The sequence below is a fragment of the Vidua macroura genome, unplaced genomic scaffold (assembly GCF_024509145.1).
Source record: "Vidua macroura isolate BioBank_ID:100142 unplaced genomic scaffold, ASM2450914v1 whyUn_scaffold_234, whole genome shotgun sequence".
NCBI lineage: Eukaryota > Metazoa > Chordata > Aves > Passeriformes > Viduidae > Vidua > Vidua macroura.
The window spans coordinates 2,093-20,986 of record NW_026530601.1 but is presented as its reverse complement, the minus strand read 5'-3'; the positions used below and the strand labels follow the sequence as shown (position 1 = coordinate 20,986).

At 46.7% G+C, this 18,894-nt stretch overlaps 1 protein-coding gene across 1 annotated transcript; it reads left to right on the top strand.

Annotated features, from left to right (window-relative positions):
* Positions 1 to 1,825: 1,825 nt before the first annotated feature.
* PSMB5 (proteasome 20S subunit beta 5) lies at positions 1,826 to 7,377 on the top strand. The gene is made up of 3 exons (XM_053969542.1): positions 1,826 to 2,144; positions 5,024 to 5,330; positions 7,094 to 7,377. The coding sequence occupies exons 1-3, from the start codon at positions 1,908 to 1,910 to the stop codon at positions 7,372 to 7,374; spliced, it is 825 nt and encodes a 274-aa protein (XP_053825517.1). The 5' UTR covers positions 1,826 to 1,907; the 3' UTR covers positions 7,375 to 7,377.
* The last annotated feature ends 11,517 nt before the right edge of the window (positions 7,378 to 18,894 follow it).

Below are 18,894 nucleotides of genomic sequence, written 5' to 3'. Positions count from 1 at the left end.
TGGGAGGGACTGGGAGGGGTTTAAAGGGCACTGGGAGGGGTTTAAAGGGAACTGGGACAAACTGGGACAAACTGGGAGGGGTTTAAAGGGCACTGGGACAAACTGGGAGGGACTGGGAGGGACTGGGAGGGGTTTAAAGGGCACTGGGACAAACTGGGACAGACTGGGAGGGACTGGGACAAACTGGGAGGGGTTTAGAGGGAACTGGGACAAACTGGGACAGACTGGGACAGACTGGGAGGGGACTGGGAGGGGTTTAAAGGGCACTGGGAGGGACTGGGAGGGAACTGGGACAAACTGGGACAAACTGGGAGGAACTGGGAGGGGCTTAAAGGGAACTGGGAGGGGTTTAAAGGGCACTGGGAGGGACTGGGAGGGAACTGGGAGAGGTTTAAAGGGCACTGGGACAAACTGGGACAAACTGGGACAGACTGGGAGGGACTGGGAGGGGTTTAAAGGGCACTGGGACAAACTGGGACAAACTGGGACAGACTGGGAGGGACTGGGAGGGGTTTAAAGGGCACTGGGACAAACTGGGACAAACTGGGACAGACTGGGAGGGACTGGGAGGGGTTTAAAGGGCACTGGGACAAACTGGGAGGAACTGGGAGGGGTTTAAAGGGCACTGGGAGGGGTTTAAAGGGCACTGGGACAAACTGGGACAGACTGGGAGTGACTGGGAGGGGTTTAAAGGGCACTGGGAGGGACTGGGAGGGGTTTAGAGGGAACTGGGACAAACTGGGACAGACTGGGAGGGGACTGGGAGGGGTTTAAAGGGCACTGGGACAAACTGGGACAAACTAGGACAGACTGGGAGGGACTGGGAGGGGCTTAAAGGGCACTGGGACAAACTGGGAGGAACTGGGAGGGTTTTGAGGGGCACTGGGACAAACTGGGACAAACTGGGACAGACTGGGAGGGAACTGGGAGGGGTTTAAATGGAACTGGGACAAACTGGGACAGACTGGGAGGGGTTCAAGGGTTACTGGGAGGGACTGGGAGGAGATTTGGGGTTACTGGGATGGACTGGAATGAACTGGGAGGGGATTTGGGGTTACTGGTTTGAACTTGGAGGGGCTCTGGGGTTACTGGTCTGTACTGGGAGGGGGTTTGGGGTTACTGGGATTAACTGGGAGGGGCTGGTTTGAACTGGGAGGGGATTTGGGGTCACTGGTTTATACTGGGAGGGGCTCTGGGGTTACTGGTTTGAACTGGGAGGGAACCCCCCTCAAATTTATCCCCAGTTTAACGTTTCACCTCAGAGCCCCTCGCACCCTTCCCCAAATCCCCAAACCCTGCAAGTTTTACCTCAAATCTCCTCGAAATCCCACTAAAAAAAAAATCATTTTTTTACCCCAAATCCCCTCACAAAACCCCCCAAATCTCATTTTTCTCCCTCAAATCCCCCCCAGAATTTTTTTTTTACCTCAAATCTCCTCAGGCTTTTCCTCAAACCGCTCCAAAGCTGCGAAATTTCCCCCCAAAACCCCTCACAAAATTCCCCCCCAAAACCCTTTTTTTTTCCTCCCCAAAACCCCGGTTTTTTTTTCCCGAACCCTTCTCCGCCGATTCGTAATTTAAATTACTTTAATTCCCGCCCTTAAATTTAACCGAAATTCCCGTTTTTCCCCTCATTTTACGGCTTTAATTCCGATTTAATGCCCCGCCCGTCAAGTCATGCCCTCAACCAAAATGGCGCCGGCGCCTTCGCGCCCTTTTTGCTTCCCGCCCTGCCCTCAACCAAAATGGCGCCAGCGCCTTCACGCTTCCCCTCACTCCACTCTGCGCACGCGCAGCCGCCATTTCGCGCCGCTGGTCCGCATTGCCCTTAACAAAGATGGCGCCCGCGCCGCCCTCACCGCCGCCATTTTGTGGGCGCCGCCTCGCCTCAGGCGCCAGCATCCAAGATGGCGCTGGCCAGCGTCCTCCGTTCGGAGCTGCCGGAATTCTCCAAATCTTTTCCCAAACCTTTTCCCAAATCTTTTCCCAAAAGTTTTCCCGAGGATTGCGAGGGGATCCCCGAAATCCTGCGGGATCCCCCCGGCCCCCCGCGGGCTCTGGCGGCTCCGCCCTGGGGCGTTCAGGAGGAGCCGGAGGGGCCCGGCCTGGAGATCCTTCACGGCACCACAACCTTGGCTTTTAAGGTGAGGGGGAAATCGCTTCAAAATTCACTTTTGGTTTAAAAAACCGCGGCTGGGGAGGGGAAAATTCAGATCTGGCGATCGAAATTGCGGCTGGGAGCCAAAAAAATCCCTTTTGGACAAAAAAAAAATGAGTTTTGGAGCCGAAAAGTTCCGTTCTGGGACCAAAATTCCTGCCTGGGACGCAAAAAATTCCATTTTCAGCCAAAAAATCTCGGCTGGGAACCTCAAAATTTCATTTTTAATCCCAAAGTTCCTGCCTGGGACCCAAAAAATTCCATTTTGGACCCAAAAATCACGGCTGGGATCCAAAAAATTCAGTTTTGGACCCAAAATATTCCATTTTTTACCCAAAAAATTCCGTTTTGGACCCAAAAAATTCCATTTTGGACCCAACAATCACAGCTGGGACACAAAAAAAGCAATTTTGGACCGGAAAAAATTCCATTTTGAACCCAAAATATTCCCTTTTGGACCCAAAAATCGCAGCTGGGAACAATAAAATTCAGTTTTGTACCCCAAAAATTCAATTTTTGACCCAAAATTTTCAATTTTGGACCCCAAAATCGCAGCTGGGACCATAAAATTTCTATCTTGGGGAAAAGAAAATCAGGTTTGGACCCCAAAAATTCCATTTTTTACCCAAAAAAAATCAGTTTTGGACCCAAAAAATTCCATTTTGGACCCAAAAAACGGCTGGGACCCAAAAAATTCCATTTTGGACCCAAAAATTTCCATTTTGGACCCAAAAAATTCAGTTTTGGGATAAAAATTCCTGTCTGGGACCCCAAAAAAATCCATTTTTGACCCAAAAACCGGATCTGGGAAAAAAAAAAAAAAAAACACAAAAAAAAAACGGGGGAAAATTGAGGAAAAAATGGAATTTTAGGGAAGAAAATTGGGGGAAAAAATGAGATTTAGGGAAAATAAAAGGGAATTTTAGGGAAAAAAAAAAATAGAATTTTGGAGGAGGGAATGTGGGGAAAAATTGGGGATTTTTGGGAGAAAATTTGGGGCAAAAATGGGATTTTAAGGGTGGAAATTTGATAAAAAAATGGGATTTTAACGGGGGGGAATTTGATTTTAAAAATGGGATTTTAGGGGGGAAATTTGAGAAAAAAAATGGGATTTTTAGGGGAGAGAAATATGAGAAAAAATGGGATTTTGGGGAGGAATTTGATTTAAAAATGGGATTTTAGGGGAGAAAATGGGAAAATTTGAGGGGAAAAAAAGGGATTTTATGGGCAGAAAACGGGAAAAATGGAGAAAAAAATTGGATTTTGTGGGAGAAAATGGAAAAAAATTGAGAAAAATTTGGGAAAATTGGAGATAAAATGGGATTTTAGTGGGGGAAATGGGAAAAATGGAGAAAATTCCATAAAAATGGAATTTTAGGGGAGAAAATGGGAGGGAAAAGGGGAAAAATTGGTGAAAAAAATGGGAATTTTGGGGAGGAAATGGAAAAAAATTGGAGAAAAAAAAGGGATTTTGGGGGAGAAAATGGGAAAATTGGAGAAAAGGATTTTTAGGGCAGAAAAAGGGAAAATTTGAGGGAAAAAACCGGGATTTTAGGGGAGAAAAAAGGGGGAAAAATTGGGGAGAAAATGGGAAAAATTGGAGAAAAAAAGGATTTTAGGGAGAAAATGGAAAAAAATTCGTGAAAAAAATGGGATTTTTGGGGAGAAACTGGGAAAAATTGGTGGAAAAAATGGGAATTTAGGGAGGAAAATGGGTTAAAAAATGGGGATTTTGAGAGGAGAAATGCACAAAAAATTGGAATTTTTATCAATTTTCCCATTTTTTCCCGTTTTTGCCCCGTTTCAGACCCCCCACGGCGTGACGGTGGCCGTGGACTCACAGGAAAATGGGGGAAAATTGGGAAAATTGCTGGAAAAAAAAGGGATTTTAAGGCGGAAAAACTCAGATTTTGGGAGGAAAAATGGGGAAAAAATTGGGTTTTTTATAAATTTTCCCATTTTTTGCCGTTTTTCCCCCATTTCAGTCCCATCACGGCGTGACGGTGGCCGGGACATCGCAGGAAAATGGGGGAAAATTGAGAAAAAAAAGGGATTTTAGGGCAGAAAAAGGGAAAAAATGGTGGGGAAAAAGGGATTTTGGGGGAGAAAATGGAAAAAATTGTGGAGAAAATGGAAAAAAATTGGAGGAAAAAAGGGATTTTGGGGGAGAAAAAGAAATGGAGAAAAAATGGGATTTTTGGGGAGAAACTGGGAAAAATTGGTGGAAAAAATGGGATTTTTAGGGGGGAAAATGGCTAAAAAAATGGGGATTTTGAGAGGAGAAATGCACAAAAATTGGAATTTTTCCCTTTTTTCCCATTTTTTGCCGTTTTTTTCAACCATTCCAGTCCCCTCATGGCGTGACGGTGGCCGTGGACTCACAGAAAAATGGGGGAAAATGGGGGAAAATTGGTTAAAAAAAAGGGATTTTAGGGTGGAAAACGCGGATTTTGGGAGGAAAATTGCACCAAAAATTGGAATTTTTCTCAATTTTCCCATTTTTTCACCCATTCCAGTCCCCCCACGGCGTGACGGTGGCCGTGACATCACAGGAAAATGGGGGAAAATTGGTGAAAATAATGGGAATTTTGGGAGGAAAATGGGTAAAAAAATGGGGATTTTGGGAGGAAAAATGCACCAAAAATTGGAATTTTTAATCAATTTTCCCATTTTTTCCCATTTTTGCCCCATTTCAGACCCCCCACGGCGTGACGGTGGCCGTGGACTCACAGAAAAATGGCGGAAAATGATGGAAAATTGGTTAAAAAAAAGGGATTTTAGGGCGGGAAAACTCAGATTTTGGGAGGAAAAATGGGGGAAAAATCGGGTTTTTTATCAATTTTCCATTTTTTTGCCCCGTTCCAGACCCCCCACGGCGTGACGGTGGCCGTGGACTCGCGCGCCACGGCCGGCTCGTACATCGCCTCGCAGTCGGTGCGCAAGGTGCTGCCCATCAACCCGCGCATCATCGGCACCATGGCCGGCGGCGCCGCCGACTGCAGCTTCTGGCAGCGCCTGGTGGCGCGGCAGTGCCGCGTGCAGGAGCTGCGCAACAAGGAGCCCGTCTCGGTGGCCGCCGCCTCCAAGCTGCTAGCCAACCTCGTCTACCAGTACAAGGGCATGGGGCTGAGCCTGGGCACCATGGTGTGCGGCTGGGACAAGCGCGGGCCCGGTACTGGGGGCAGCGGGGGGAGCGGGGGGTGGGGAAAATGTGCTAGCCGCGTTTGGTGATTTGGTGGCCACGCCCTGAAAGGCACCTTTAACGCCCTCGGATTCGCTTGTGGGCTCGCCGGATTCGCTCCCCGTGGCCCAGACTGCCGAAATGCGCTTTCAGATTTGGTAGCCGCATCGGCAGATTTGGTAGCCACGCCCCAAAAATCACCTTTAACAGCCCCACATTAGCTCCTAACAGCACCAAATTCGCTCCCCATGGCCCAGACTGCCTAGATGCGCTTTCAAATTTGGTAGCCGCATCGGCAGATTTGGTAGCCACACCCCGAAATTCACCTTTAACAGCCCCAAATTAGCTCCTAACATCACCAGATTCGCTCCCCATGGTCCGAACTCTCTAAATCTGTTTCCAAATTTGGTAGCCACGTCGCCAAATTTGGTAGCCACACCTTAAAATTTGCATTTAACGCCCTCAAATTCACTTGTGACCTCGCCAGATTCACTCCCCATGGCCCAGACTGCCTAAATGCACTTTTAGATTTGGTAGCCACATTGACAGATTTGGTAGCCACACCCTGAAAGTCACCTTTAACAGCCCCAAATTAACTCCTAACATCACCAAATTCATTCCCCATGGCCCAGACTTCCTAGATGCACTTTTAAATTTGGTAGCCACATCGACAGATTTGGTAGCCACACCTTAAAATTTGCATTTAACGCTCTCAAATTCACTTCTGGCCTCACCAAATTCATTCCCCGTGCCCCAAACGCGCTAAATCTGTTTTCAAATTTGGTAGCCACATCAACAAATTTGGTAGCCACAGCTCCAGATTCGGCAGCCACATGTCCAAATTTGGCCGCCACGCCCTCAAATTCACTCCGAATGTGCTCAGAGTCACTTCTGACCACTTAAATTTGCTAGCCACACCTCCAAATGTGGTAGCCACATGCCCAGACTTGGTAGCCACATGCTCAAATTTGGTAGCCACACCCTCAAATTCACTCTAAACACCCTCAAACCAACTCCTAACCGCATAAAGTCACTAGCTATGGCCATAAAGTCACTAGCCACGTGCTCAAACTCGGTAGCCACATGCCCGAATTTGGTAGCCACACCCTCAAATCCACTCTAAACACCCTCAAACCAACTCCTAACCCCATAAAGTCACTAGCTATGGCCATGAACTCACTAGCCACGTGCCCAAACTTGGTAGCCACATGCCCGAATTTGGTAGCCACACCCTCAAATTCACTCTAAACGCCCTCAAACCAACTCCTAACCCCATGAACTCAGTAGCCACACCCTCAAACTCACTAGCCGCACCCTCAAACTTGCTAGCCACGTGCCCAAATTTGGTAGCCACACCCTCGAATCCACTCTAAACATCCTCAGAACAACTCCTAACCACCAAAACTTGCTAGCCACGGCCATAAAGTCACTAGCCACGTGCCCAAACTTGGTAGCCACATGCCCGAATTTGGTAGCCACACCCTCAAATTCACTCTAAACGCCCTCAAACCAACTCCTAACCCCATAAACTCACTAGCTATGGCCATAAACTCACTAGCCACGTGCTCAAACTCGGTAGCCACATGCCCGAATTTGGTAGCCACACCCTCAAAATCACTCTAAACGCCCTCAAACCAACTTCTAACCACTGAAACTCGCTAGCCATGGCCATGAAGTCACTAGCCACGTGCCCAAACTCGGTAGCCACATGTCGGAATTGGGTAGCCAGGCTGACCAGCCGCTCTCTTCCGCAGCCCTGTACTACGTGGACAGCGAGGGGCAGCGCGTGGCCGGCTCGGCCTTCGCCGTGGGCTCGGGCTCGGCGTACGCCTACGGCGTGCTGGACCGGGGGCTGGCCGGCCCGGTGGCCAGCGAGGCGGCGGCGTGCGCGCTGGCCCGGCGCGCCATCTACCAGGCGGCGCGGCGCGACGCGTACTCGGGCGGCGCCGTGCGCGTCTTCCACGTGGGAGCGGCCGGCTGGAGGGAGGTGTCCGAGGACAACGTGGCCCAGCTGCAGCAGCGCTACGGGGAGTGAAAATGGGGCGAAAAAACGGGGATTTGGGGCAAAAAACGGGAATAAAGGCGGAAATTTCCGGGAGTTTTGTGGTGGTTCTGTGGTTTTTCTGGGGTTTTTTTTGGGGGTTTTTTGGGGTTTATTTGGGTGATTTTTGGTGATTATTTGGGTTGGTTTGGATTATTTTTGGGTTTTTTTGGAGTGATTTTTGGGTGATTTTTGGTTTTTTTGGGTGATTTTTGGGTTTTTTTGAGTGAAGTTTGGGGGTTTTTTGGGCAATTTTTGGGTGATTTTTGGGGTTTTTTGGAGTTTTTTTTGGGTTTTTTTGGGTGATTTTTGGGTTTTTTTGAGTGACGTTTGGGGTTTTTTTGGGTGGGTTTTGGGTGATTTTTGGGTTTTTTTGAGTGACGTTTGGGGTTTTTTTGGGTGGGTTTTGGGTGATTTTTGGGGTTTTTTTGGGTGATTTTTGGGTTTTTTTGGGGGTTGGTTTGGATGATTTTTGGGGTGATTTTTGGGGGTTTTTTGGTGATTTTTGGGGATTTTTGGGGTTGGTTTGGGTGATTTTTGGGGTCTTTTTAGGTGATTTTTGGGGTTTATTTATGGTGATTTTTGGGGTTTTTTGGGTGATTTTTGGGGTTTTTTGGGGGAGATTTTGGGGTTTTGTTGAAGGTTTCTCTGAGGGTTTTTTTTTGTGGTTTTGGGTGATTTTTGCCATTTTCGGTGGAATTTGGGGCTGTTGGAGGTGTTGTTGGAGGTGTCCGAGGACAACGTGGCCCAGCTGCAGCAGCGCTACGGGGAGTGAAAAAAACGGGGCGAAAAACGGGGATTTGGGGCAAAAAACGGGAATAAAGGCGGAAATTTCCGGGAGTTCTGTGGTGGTTCTGTGGTTTTTTGGGGGTTTTTTTTGGGGTTTATTTGGGTGATTTTTGGTGATTATTTGGGTTGGTTTGGGTGATTTTTGGGGTTGGTTTGGGTGAATTTGGGTGATTTTTGGGGTTTTTTTTGGGTGGTTTTTGGGTGATTTTTGGGGTTGGTTTGGATTAGTTTGGGGGTTTTTTTTGAGTGACGTTTGGGGTTTTTTTGGGTGGTTTTTGGTGATTTTTGGGGTTGGTTTGGGTGATTTTTGGAGTCTTTTTAGGTGATTTTGGGGCTTTTTTTCGGGTGATCTTTGGTGATTTTTGAGGGTTTTTATGGGGGTGATTTTTCGGTTTTTTTATGGTGATTTTTGGGGTTTTTTGGGGGAGATTTTGGGGTTTTGTTGAAGGTTTCTCTGAGGGTTTTTTTTTTGGGGTTTTGGGTGATTTTTGCCATTTTCGGTGGAATTTGGGGCTGTTGGAGGTGTCCGAGGACAACGTGGCCCCAGCTGCAGCAGCGCTACGGGGGAGTGAAAAAAACCCGGGGGTTTTGGGGCCAAAAACGGGGATTTGGGGCAAAAAACGGGAATAAAGGCGGAAATTTCCGGGAGTTCTGTGGTGCTTTTGTGGTGTTTTTGGGTGATTTTTGGTTTTTTTGGGGGGTTTTTTGGGTGATTTTTTGGGTTTTTTTGAAGTGAAGTTTGAGGGTTTTTTGGGCGATTTTTGGGTGATTTTTGGGGTTTTTTGGGGGTTTTTTGGGCGATTTTTGGGTGATTTTTGGGGTTTTTTGAGTGACGTTTGGGGTTTTTTTGGGTGGTTTTTGGTGATTTTTGGGGTTTTTTGGGGTGATTTTTGGGGTTTTATTTGGGTGATTTTTTGGGGTTTATTTATGGTGATTTTTGGGGTTTTTTGGGTGATTTTTGGGGTTTTATTTGGGTGATTTTTGGGGTTTTTTGGGGGTGATTTTTGGGGTTTTGTTGAAGGTTTCTCTGAGGGTTTTTTTTGGTGTTTTTTGGGTGATTTTTGCCATTTTCGGTGGAATTTGGGGCTGTTGGAGGTGTCCGAGGACAACGTGGCCCAGCTGCAGCAGCGCTACGGGGAGTGAAAAAAACGGGGCCAAAAACGGGGATTTGGGGCCAAAAACGGGGATTTGGGGCAAAAACGGGAATAAAGGCGGAAATTTCCGGGAGTTCTGCGGTGGTTCTGTGGTTTTTTTGGGGGTTTTTGGGTGATTTTGGTTTTTTTTGGAGGGGTTTTTTTGGGTGATTTTTGGGTTTTTTGAGTGAAGTTTGAGGGTTTTTTGGGTGATTTTTGGGTGATTTTTGGGGTTTTTTGGGGTTTTTTTTGGGTGATTTTTGGGTTTTTTTGAGTGAAGTTTGGGGCTTTTTTGGGCAATTTTTGGGTGATTTTTGGGGTTTTTTGGAGTTTTTTTTGGGTTTTTTTGGGTGATTTTTGGGTTTTTTTGAGTGACGTTTTGGGGTTTTTTTGGGTGGGTTTTGGGTGATTTTTGGGTTTTTTTGAGTGACGTTTGGGGTTTTTTTGGGTGGGTTTTGGGTGATTTTTGGGGTTTTTTTGGGTGATTTTTGGGTTTTTTTGGGGGTTGGTTTGGATGATTTTTGGGGTGATTTTTGGGGGTTTTTTGGTGATTTTTGGGGATTTTTGGGGTTGGTTTGGGTGATTTTTGGGGTCTTTTTAGGTGATTTTTGGGGTTTATTTATGGTGATTTTTGGGGTTTTTTGGGTGATTTTTGGAGTTTTTTTCTGGGTGATTTTTGGGGTTTTTTGGGGGGAGATTTTGGGGTTTTGTTGAAGGTTTCTCTGAGGGTTCTTTTGGGGTTTTTTGGGTTTTTTTTGCCATTTTCGGTGGAATTTGGGGCTGTTGGAGGTGTCCGAGGACAACGTGGCCCAGCTGCAGCAGCGCTACGGGGAGTGAAAAAAAAACGGGGCCAAAAACGGGGATTTGGGGCAAAAAAACGGGGATTTTGGGCAAAAAACGGGAATAAAGGCGGAAATTTCCGGGAGTTCTGTGGTGGTTCTGTGGTTTTTTTTGGGGGTTTTTTGGGGTTTATTTGGGTGATTTTTGGTGATTATTTGGGTTGGTTTGGATTATTTTTGGGGTTTTTTTGGGTGGCTTTTGGGTGATTTTTGGTTTTTTTGGGGTTTTTTTTGGGTGATTTTTAGGTTTTTTTGAGTGAAGTTTGGGGGTTTTTTGGGCGATTTTTGGGTGATTTTTGGGGTTTTTTGGGTTTTTTTTGGGGTTTTTTTGAGTGACGTTTGGGGTTTTTTTGGGTGGTTTTTGGTGATTTTTGGGGTTGGTTTGGGTGATTTTTGGAGTCTTTTTAGGTGATTTTGGGGCTTTTTTTTGGGTGATCTTTGGTGATTTTGGAGGGTTTTTTTGGGGTGATTTTTGGGTTTTTTTCTGGGTGATTTTTGGGGTTTTTTGGGGGAGATTTTGGGGTTTTGTTGAAGGTTTCTCTGAGGGGTTTTTTTTTTGGGTTTTTGGGTGATTTTTGCCATTTTCGGTGGAATTTGGGGCTGTTGGAGGTGTCCGAGGACAACGTGGGCCCAGCTGCAGCAGCGCTACGGGGAGTGAAGAGGGGGATTTTGGGGCCAGAAACGGGGATTTGGGGCAAAAAACGGGAATAAAAGCGGAAATTTCCGGGAGTTTCGTGGTGGTTTTGTGGTTTTTTTGGGGGATTTTGGGGTTTATTTGGGTGATTTTTGGTGATAATTTGGGTTGGTTTGGTTGATTTTTGGGGTTGGTTTGGGTGATTTTTGGGGTTTTTTGGGGGGTTTTTTGGTGATTTTTGGGGTTTTTTGGGGTTTTTTCGGGGGTTTTTTTGGGTGATTTTTGGGGTTTTTTTGAGTGACGTTTGGGGTTTTTTTGGGTGGTTTTTGGTGATTTTTGGGGTTTTTTGGGTGATTTTTGGGGTTTTATTTGGGTGATTTTTGGGTTTTTTATGGTGATGTTTGGGGTTTTTTTCTGGGTGATTTTTGGGGGTTTTTTGGGGGAGATTTTGGGGTTTTGTTGAAGGTGTCTCTGAGGGGTTTTTTGGGGGTTTTTTGGGGTGATTTTTGCCATTTTCGGTGGAATTTGGGGCTGTTGGAGGTGTCCGAGGACAACGTGGCCCAGCTGCAGCAGCGCTACGGGGAGTGAAAAAAAGGGGCCAAAAACGGGGATTTGGGGCCAAAAACGGGGACTTGGGCAAAAAACGGGAATAAAAGCGGAAATTTCCGGGAGTTCTGTGGTGGTTTTGGGCTTTTTTGGGGGTTTTTGGGTGATTTTTTGGTTTTTTTTGGAGGGGTTTTTTGGGTGATTTTTGGGTTTTTTGAGTGAAGTTTGAGGGTTTTTTGGGTGATTTTTGGTGATTTTTGGGGTTTTTTGGGTGATTTTTGGGGGTTTTTTGGGTGATTTTTGGGTTTTTTTTGAGTGACGTTCGGGGTTTTTTTGGGTGGTTTTTGGTGATTTTTGGGGTTTTTTGGGTGATTTTTGGGGTTTTATTTGGGTGATTTTTGGGGTTTTTTTATGGTGATTTTTGGGCTTTTTTTGGGTGATTTTTGGTGATTATTTGGGTTGGTTTGGATTATTTTTGGGGTTTTTTGGGGGGATTTTTGGTGATTATTGGTTTTTTTTTTTTGGTGTTTTGGGGTTTTTTTTGGGTTTTATTGGGGGTTTTTTGGGTGATTTTTGGGTTTTTTGGGGTGATTTTTGGGTTTTTTGGGGTGATTTTTGGGTATTTTTGAGGTGATTTTTGGGTGATTTTTGGGAGAAATTTTTGAGAAAATTTGCGGAAAATCTGAGAAAATTTGGGAAAATGTGAGAAAATTTGGGGGAAAATGAAAAAATTTGGGGGAAACGTGAGAAAATTTGGGGAAAATGTGAGAAAATTTAAGGAAAATGAGGAAAATCCAGCACAAAATCCAGAAATTTTCGGGAAAAAAAATTTAAAAACTCAATTTTTTTTTTTCAATTTTTTTTTTAATTTTTTTTTTTTCCTCCTCCCTCCCCGGAGACCCCCCAAATTTTTTTTTTTAATTTTTTTTTTTTTTTTTTCCTTCCCCCTCCCCCTCCTCCACTTCCAGCCCCTCCCCCACCCCGGGAATTCCCCAAAATTCCCCCAAATTTTTTTTTTTTTTTGGGTTTTTTTTTGGGATTTTTTTCCCCCCTCCCCTCCCCCGACGCCTTTTCCAGCTCCGGCTCCACCTGCAAAAAAACAAACTCGGAATTTTTTTTTGGGGGGAAAAAAGAGAAATTTGGGGTTTTTTGTTTTTTTTTTTCCTCTCCAGGGGTGGGGGAGGGGCAGGCGGGGCCCCTCCCCCCCCCCACCCCAAATCTGGGAATTTTTTTTTTTTTTTTTTTTTTTGGGGAAAAAAAAGGGAATTTTGGGGGTTTTTAATACGGGGAGTACCAGGAGGTGGCTCTGGATCGGCCCCCTGCGGAGAGAACGGGGAGAAAAATCAGAATTTTGGGAAAAAAAATGCACCAGAACCAACCGAAACGCCCCAAAATCGGAGTGGGAACCCCAAAATTCGGTGAAAATCGGGAATTTCAGCCCAAAATTCGATGGAAATTGGGAATTTCAGCCCAAGATTTGAGGAAAATCGGGAATTTCAGCCCAAAATTTGATGAAAATTGGGAATTTCAGCCCAAGATGTGAGGAAAATTGGGAATTTCAGGCCAAAATTTGATGAAATTTGGGAATTTCAACCCAAAAAAATCCCCAAATTTGAGTGAAATGTGGGAATTTCAGCCCAAAAATATCCCAAAATTTGATGAAAATTTGGAAATTTCAGCCCGAACTCACCCGGAAACGCAAAAAAAAGCCTCGAAAAACGGCCCCAAAATGGCTTCAAAAAACCCCAAATTCCACAGGAACGACCCCAAATCCCTTCCCAAAAACTTCAACTCCTGAAAAACCCCAAAATCCTGAGAATTCACCCCAAAACTCACCTGGAAGACGCCGAAAATCACTCGCGAAACGCAAAAACCGCCCCTAAAAATGGCCCCGAAACGGCCCCAAAATGGCTTCCAAAAACCCCAAATTCCACAGAAATGACCCCAAATCCCTTCCCAAAAACCTCAATTCCCAAAAAGCCACAAAATCCTGGGAATTCAGCCCAAAATCCCACCTGGAAAACCCCAAAACTCACCTGGAAAACGGCGAAAATCACTCGCGAAAACGCAAAAAACGCCTCTAAAAACGGCCCCGAAACGGCCCCCAAAATGGCTTCAAAAAACCCCAAATTCCACAGAAATGACCCCAAATCCCCTTCCCGAAAACCTCAAATCCTGGAAAACCCCAAAATCCCGGGAATTCACCCCAAAGTCCCACCTGGAAAACGCCGAAAATCACTCGCGAAACGCAAAAACCGCCCCCAAAAACGTCCCCGAAACGGCCCCAAAACGGCTTCCAAAAACCCCAAATTCCACAGAAATGACCCCAAATCCCTTCCCAAAAACCCCAAATCCCAAAAAGCCCCAAAATCCTGAGAATTCAGCCCAAAATCCCACCTGGAAAAACCCCAAAACTCACCTGGAAAACCCCAAAACTCACCTGGAAGAACCAAAAACCGCCCCTAAAAACGTCCCCGAAACCGCCCCAAAAACGGCTTCCAAAAACCCCAAATTTCACAGGAACGACCCCAAATCCCCTTCCCAAAAACTTCAAGTCCTGAAAAACCCCAAAATCCCGGAATTCAGCACAAAATCCCACCTGGAAAACCCCCAAAACTCACCTGGAAAACCGGCGAAAATCACTCGCGAAACGCAAAAACCGCCCCTAAAAACGTCCCCGAAAACGGCCCCAAAACGGCTTCCAAAAACCCCCAAATTCCACAGAAATGACCCCAAATCCCTTCCCAAAAACCCCAAATCCCAAAAAGCCCCAAAATCCTGAGAATTCAGCCCAAAATCCCACCTGGAAAAACCCCAAAACTCACCTGGAAAACCCCAAAACTCACCTGGAAGAACCAAAAACCGCCCCTAAAAACGTCCCCGAAACCGCCCCAAAACGGCTTCCAAAAACCCCAAATTTCACAGGAACGACCCCAAATCCCTTCCCAAAAACTTCAAGTCCTGAAAAAACCCCAAAATCCCGGGAATTCAGCACAAAATCCCACCTGGAAAACCCCAAAACTCACCTGGAAAACGGCGAAAATCACTCGCGAAACGCAAAAACCGCCCCCAAAAACGTCCCCGAAACGGCCCCAAAACGGCTTCCAAAAACCCCAAATTCCACAGAAATGACCCCAAATCCCTTCCCAAAAACCCCCCAAATCCCAAAAAGCCCCCAAAATCCTGAGAATTCAGCCCAAAATCCCACCTGGAAAACCCCAAAACTCACCTGGAAAAACCCCAAAACTCACCTGGAAGAACCAAAAACCGCCCCTAAAACGTCCCCGAAACCGCCCCAAAACGGCTTCCAAAAACCCCAAATTTCACAGGAACGACCCCAAATCCCTTCCCAAAAACTTCAAGTCCTGAAAAACCCCAAAATCCCGGGAATTCAGCACAAAATCCCACCTGGAAAACCCCAAAACTCACCTGGAAAACGGCGAAAATCACTCGCGAAACGCAAAAACCGCCCCTAAAAACGTCCCCGAAACGGCCCCAAAACGGCTTCCAAAAACCCCAAATTCCACAGAAATGACCCCAAATCCCTTCCCAAAAACCCCAAATCCCAAAAAGCCCCAAAATCCTGAGAATTCAGCCCAAAATCCCACCTGGAAAACCCCAAAACTCACCTGGAAAACCCCAAAACTCACCTGGAAGAACCAAAAACCGCCCCTAAAAACGTCCCCGAAACCGCCCCAAAACGGCTTCCAAAAACCCCAAATTTCACAGGAACGACCCCAAATCCCTTCCCAAAAACTTCAAGTCCTGAAAAACCCCAAAATCCCGGGAATTCAGCACAAAATCCCACCTGGAAAACCCCAAAACTCACCTGGAAAACGGCGAAAATCACTCGCGAAACGCAAAAACTGCCCCTAAAAAACGTCCCCGAAACGGCCCCAAAACGGCTTCAAAAAACCCCAAATTCCAGAGAAATGACCCCAAATCCCTTCCAAAAACCCCAAATCCCAAAAAGCCCCAAAATCCTGAGAATTCAGCCCAAAATCCCACCTGGAAAACCCCAAAACTCACCTGGAAAACCCCAAAACTCACCTGGAAGAACCAAAAACCGCCCCTAAAAACGTCCCCGAAACCGCCCCAAAACGGCTTCCAAAAACCCCAAATTTCACAGGAACGACCCCAAATCCCTTCCCAAAAACCCCAAATCCCAAAAAGCCCCAAAATCCTGAGAATTCAGCCCAAAATCCCACCTGGAAAACCCCAAAACTCACCTGGAAAACCCCAAAACTCACCTGGAAGAACCAAAAACCGCCCCCTAAAAACGTCCCCGAAACCGCCCCAAAACGGCTTCCAAAAACCCCAAATTTCACAGGAACGACCCCCAAATCCCTTCCCAAAAACTTCAAGTCCTGAAAAACCCCAAAATCCCGGGAATTCAGCACAAAATCCCACCTGGAAAACCCCAAAACTCACCTGGAAAACGGCGAAAATCACTCGCGAAACGCAAAAACCGCCCCTAAAAACGTCCCCGAAACGGCCCCAAAACGGCTTCAAAAAACCCCAAATTCCAGAGAAATGACCCCAAATCCCTTCCCAAAAAACCCCAAATCCCAAAAAGCCCCAAAATCCTGAGAATTCAGCCCAAAATCCCACCTGGAAAACCCCAAAACTCACCTGGAAAACGCAAAAAACCGCCTCTAAAAACGGCCCCGAAACCGCCCCAAAACGGCTTCAAAAAAACCCCAAATTCCACAGGAACGACCCCAAATCCCCTTCCCAAAAACATCAAATCCTGAAAAACCCCAAAATCCTGGGAATTCAGCCCAAAATCCCACCTGGAAAACCCCAAAACTCACCTGGAAAACGCAAAAATCGCTCCTAAAAACGTCCCCGAAACGGCCCCAAAATGGCTTCAAAAAAACCCCAAATTCCACAGGAACGACCCCAAATCCCTTCCCAAAAACATCAAATCCTGAAAAACCCCAAAATCCTGGGAATTCAGCCCAAAATCCCACCTGGAAAACCCCAAAATCCCACCTGGAAAAACCCCAAAACTCACCTGGAAAATGCAAAAATCGCTCCTAAAAACGTCCCCGAAACGGCCCCAAAATGGCTTCAAAAAAACCCCAAATTCCACAGGAACGACCCCAAATCCCTTCCCAAAAACATCAAATCCTGAAAAACCCCAAAATCCTGGGAATTCAGCCCAAAATCCCACCTGGAAAACCCCAAAACTCACCTGGAAAACGCAAAAAAACGCCTCTAAAAACGGCCCCGAAACGGCCCCAAAATGGCTTCAAAAAAACCCCAAATTCCACAGGAACGACCCCAAATCCCTTCCCAAAAACCCCAAATCCCAAAAAGCCACAAAATCCTGAGAATTCAGCCCAAAATCCCACCTGGAAAACCCCAAAACTCACCTGGAAGAACCAAAAACCGCCCCTAAAAACGTCCCCGAAACGGCCCCAAAACGGCTTCCAAAAACCCCAAATTCCACAGGAACGACCCCAAATCCCTTCCCAAAAACCCCAAATCCCAAAAAGCCCCAAAATCCTGAGAATTCAGCCCAAAATCCCACCTGGAAAACCCCAAAACTCACCTGGAAAACGCAAAAACCGCCTCTAAAAACGGCCCCGAAACCGCCCCAAAACGGCTTCAAAAAAACCCCCAAATTCCACAGGAACGACCCCAAATCCCTTCCCAAAAACATCAAATCCTGAAAAACCCCAAAATCCTGGGAATTCAGCCCAAAATCCCACCTGGAAAACCCCAAAACTCACCTGGAAAACGCAAAAATCGCTCCTAAAAACGTCCCCGAAACGGCCCCAAAATGGCTTCAAAAAAACCCCAAATTCCACAGGAACGACCCCAAATCCCTTCCCAAAAACATCAAATCCTGAAAAACCCCAAAATCCTGGGAATTCAGCCCAAAATCCCACCTGGAAAACCCCAAAATCCCACCTGGAAAACCCCAAAACTCACCTGGAAAATGCAAAAATCGCTCCTAAAAACGTCCCCGAAACGGCCCCAAAATGGCTTCAAAAAAACCCCAAATTCCACAGGAACGACCCCAAATCCCTTCCCAAAAACATCAAATCCTGAAAAACCCCAAAATCCTGGGAATTCAGCCCAAAATCCCACCTGGAAAACCCCAAAACTCACCTGGAAAACGCAAAAAACGCCTCTAAAAACGGCCCCGAAACGGCCCCAAAATGGCTTCAAAAAAACCCCAAATTCCACAGGAACGACCCCCAAATCCCTTCCCCAAAAACCCCAAATCCCAAAAAGCCACAAAATCCTGAGAATTCAGCCCAAAATCCCACCTGGAAAACCCCAAAACTCACCTGGAAGAACCAAAAGCCGCCTCTAAAATCGTCCCTGAAACGTCCCCAAAATGGCTTCCAAAAACCCCAAATTCCACAGAAATGACCCCAAATCCCTTCCCAAAACCCCAAATCCCAAAAAGCCACAAAATCCTGAGAATTCAGCCCAAAATCCCCACCTGGAAAAACCCCAAAACTCACCTGGAAAACCCCAAAACTCACCTGGAAGAACCAAAAACCGCCCCTAAAAACGTCCCCGAAACCGCCCCAAAATGGCTTCCAAAAACCCCAAATTCCACAGGAACGACCCCAAATCCCTTCCCAAAAACTTCAAATTCTAAAAAGTCCCCAAATCCCGGGAATTCAGCCCAAAATCCCACCTGGAAAACCCCAAAACTCACCTGGAAGAACCAAAAACCGCCCCTAAAAACGTCCCCGAAACGGCCCCAAAACGGCTTCAAAAAAACCCCAAATTCCACAGGAACGACCCCCAAATCCCTTCCCAAAAACATCAAATCCTGAAAAACCCCAAAATCCTGGGAATTCAGCCCAAAATCCCACCTGGAAAACACCAAAATCCCACCTGGAAAACCCCAAAACTCACCTGGAAAACGCAAAAATCGCTCCTAAAAACGTCCCCGAAACGGCCCCAAAATGGCTTCCAAAAACCCCAAATTCCACAGGAACGACCCCAAATCCCTTCCCAAAAACCTCAACTCCCAAAAAGTCTCAAAATCCCGGGAATTTCCCCCAAAATCCCACCTGGAAAACCCCAAAACTCACCTGGAAGAACCAAAAACCGCCTCTAAAAACGGTCCCCGAAACCGCCCCAAAATCGCTTCCAAAAACCCCAAATTCCGCAGGAAGGCCCCCAGAGCTCCCCCGGCCCCCAAAATCGGGGTTTTTTTGCCCCAAAGCTGACCTGTATCCCCGCGCCCGGGGCCGGGCGTAGCCGCTGTAGAAGCGGGAGCGGGCGGAGCCGTATCCCCCCCCCCGCCCCCGGAAGCGCCCCCCGGGGGAAGCCGCGGTCGGTGCTGCTGATCCCGGGGCGGTTCGTCCTCTTGGGGATCACCTTTTGGGGGCAAAAAACGGGGATTTTGGGAAAAAAAGGGGAAAAAATGGGGAAAATCGGGTGAAAATTTGGGGAAAATCGGTGAAAAAACGGCGAAAATCGGTGGGAAAATGGCGAAAATAGGAAGGAAAACGTGGAAAATGAAGGGTTAATTAAGGTTTGTGCTCTTGGGGATCAGAATTTGGGGGGAAAAACGGGGATTTTGGGAAAAAAAAGGGGA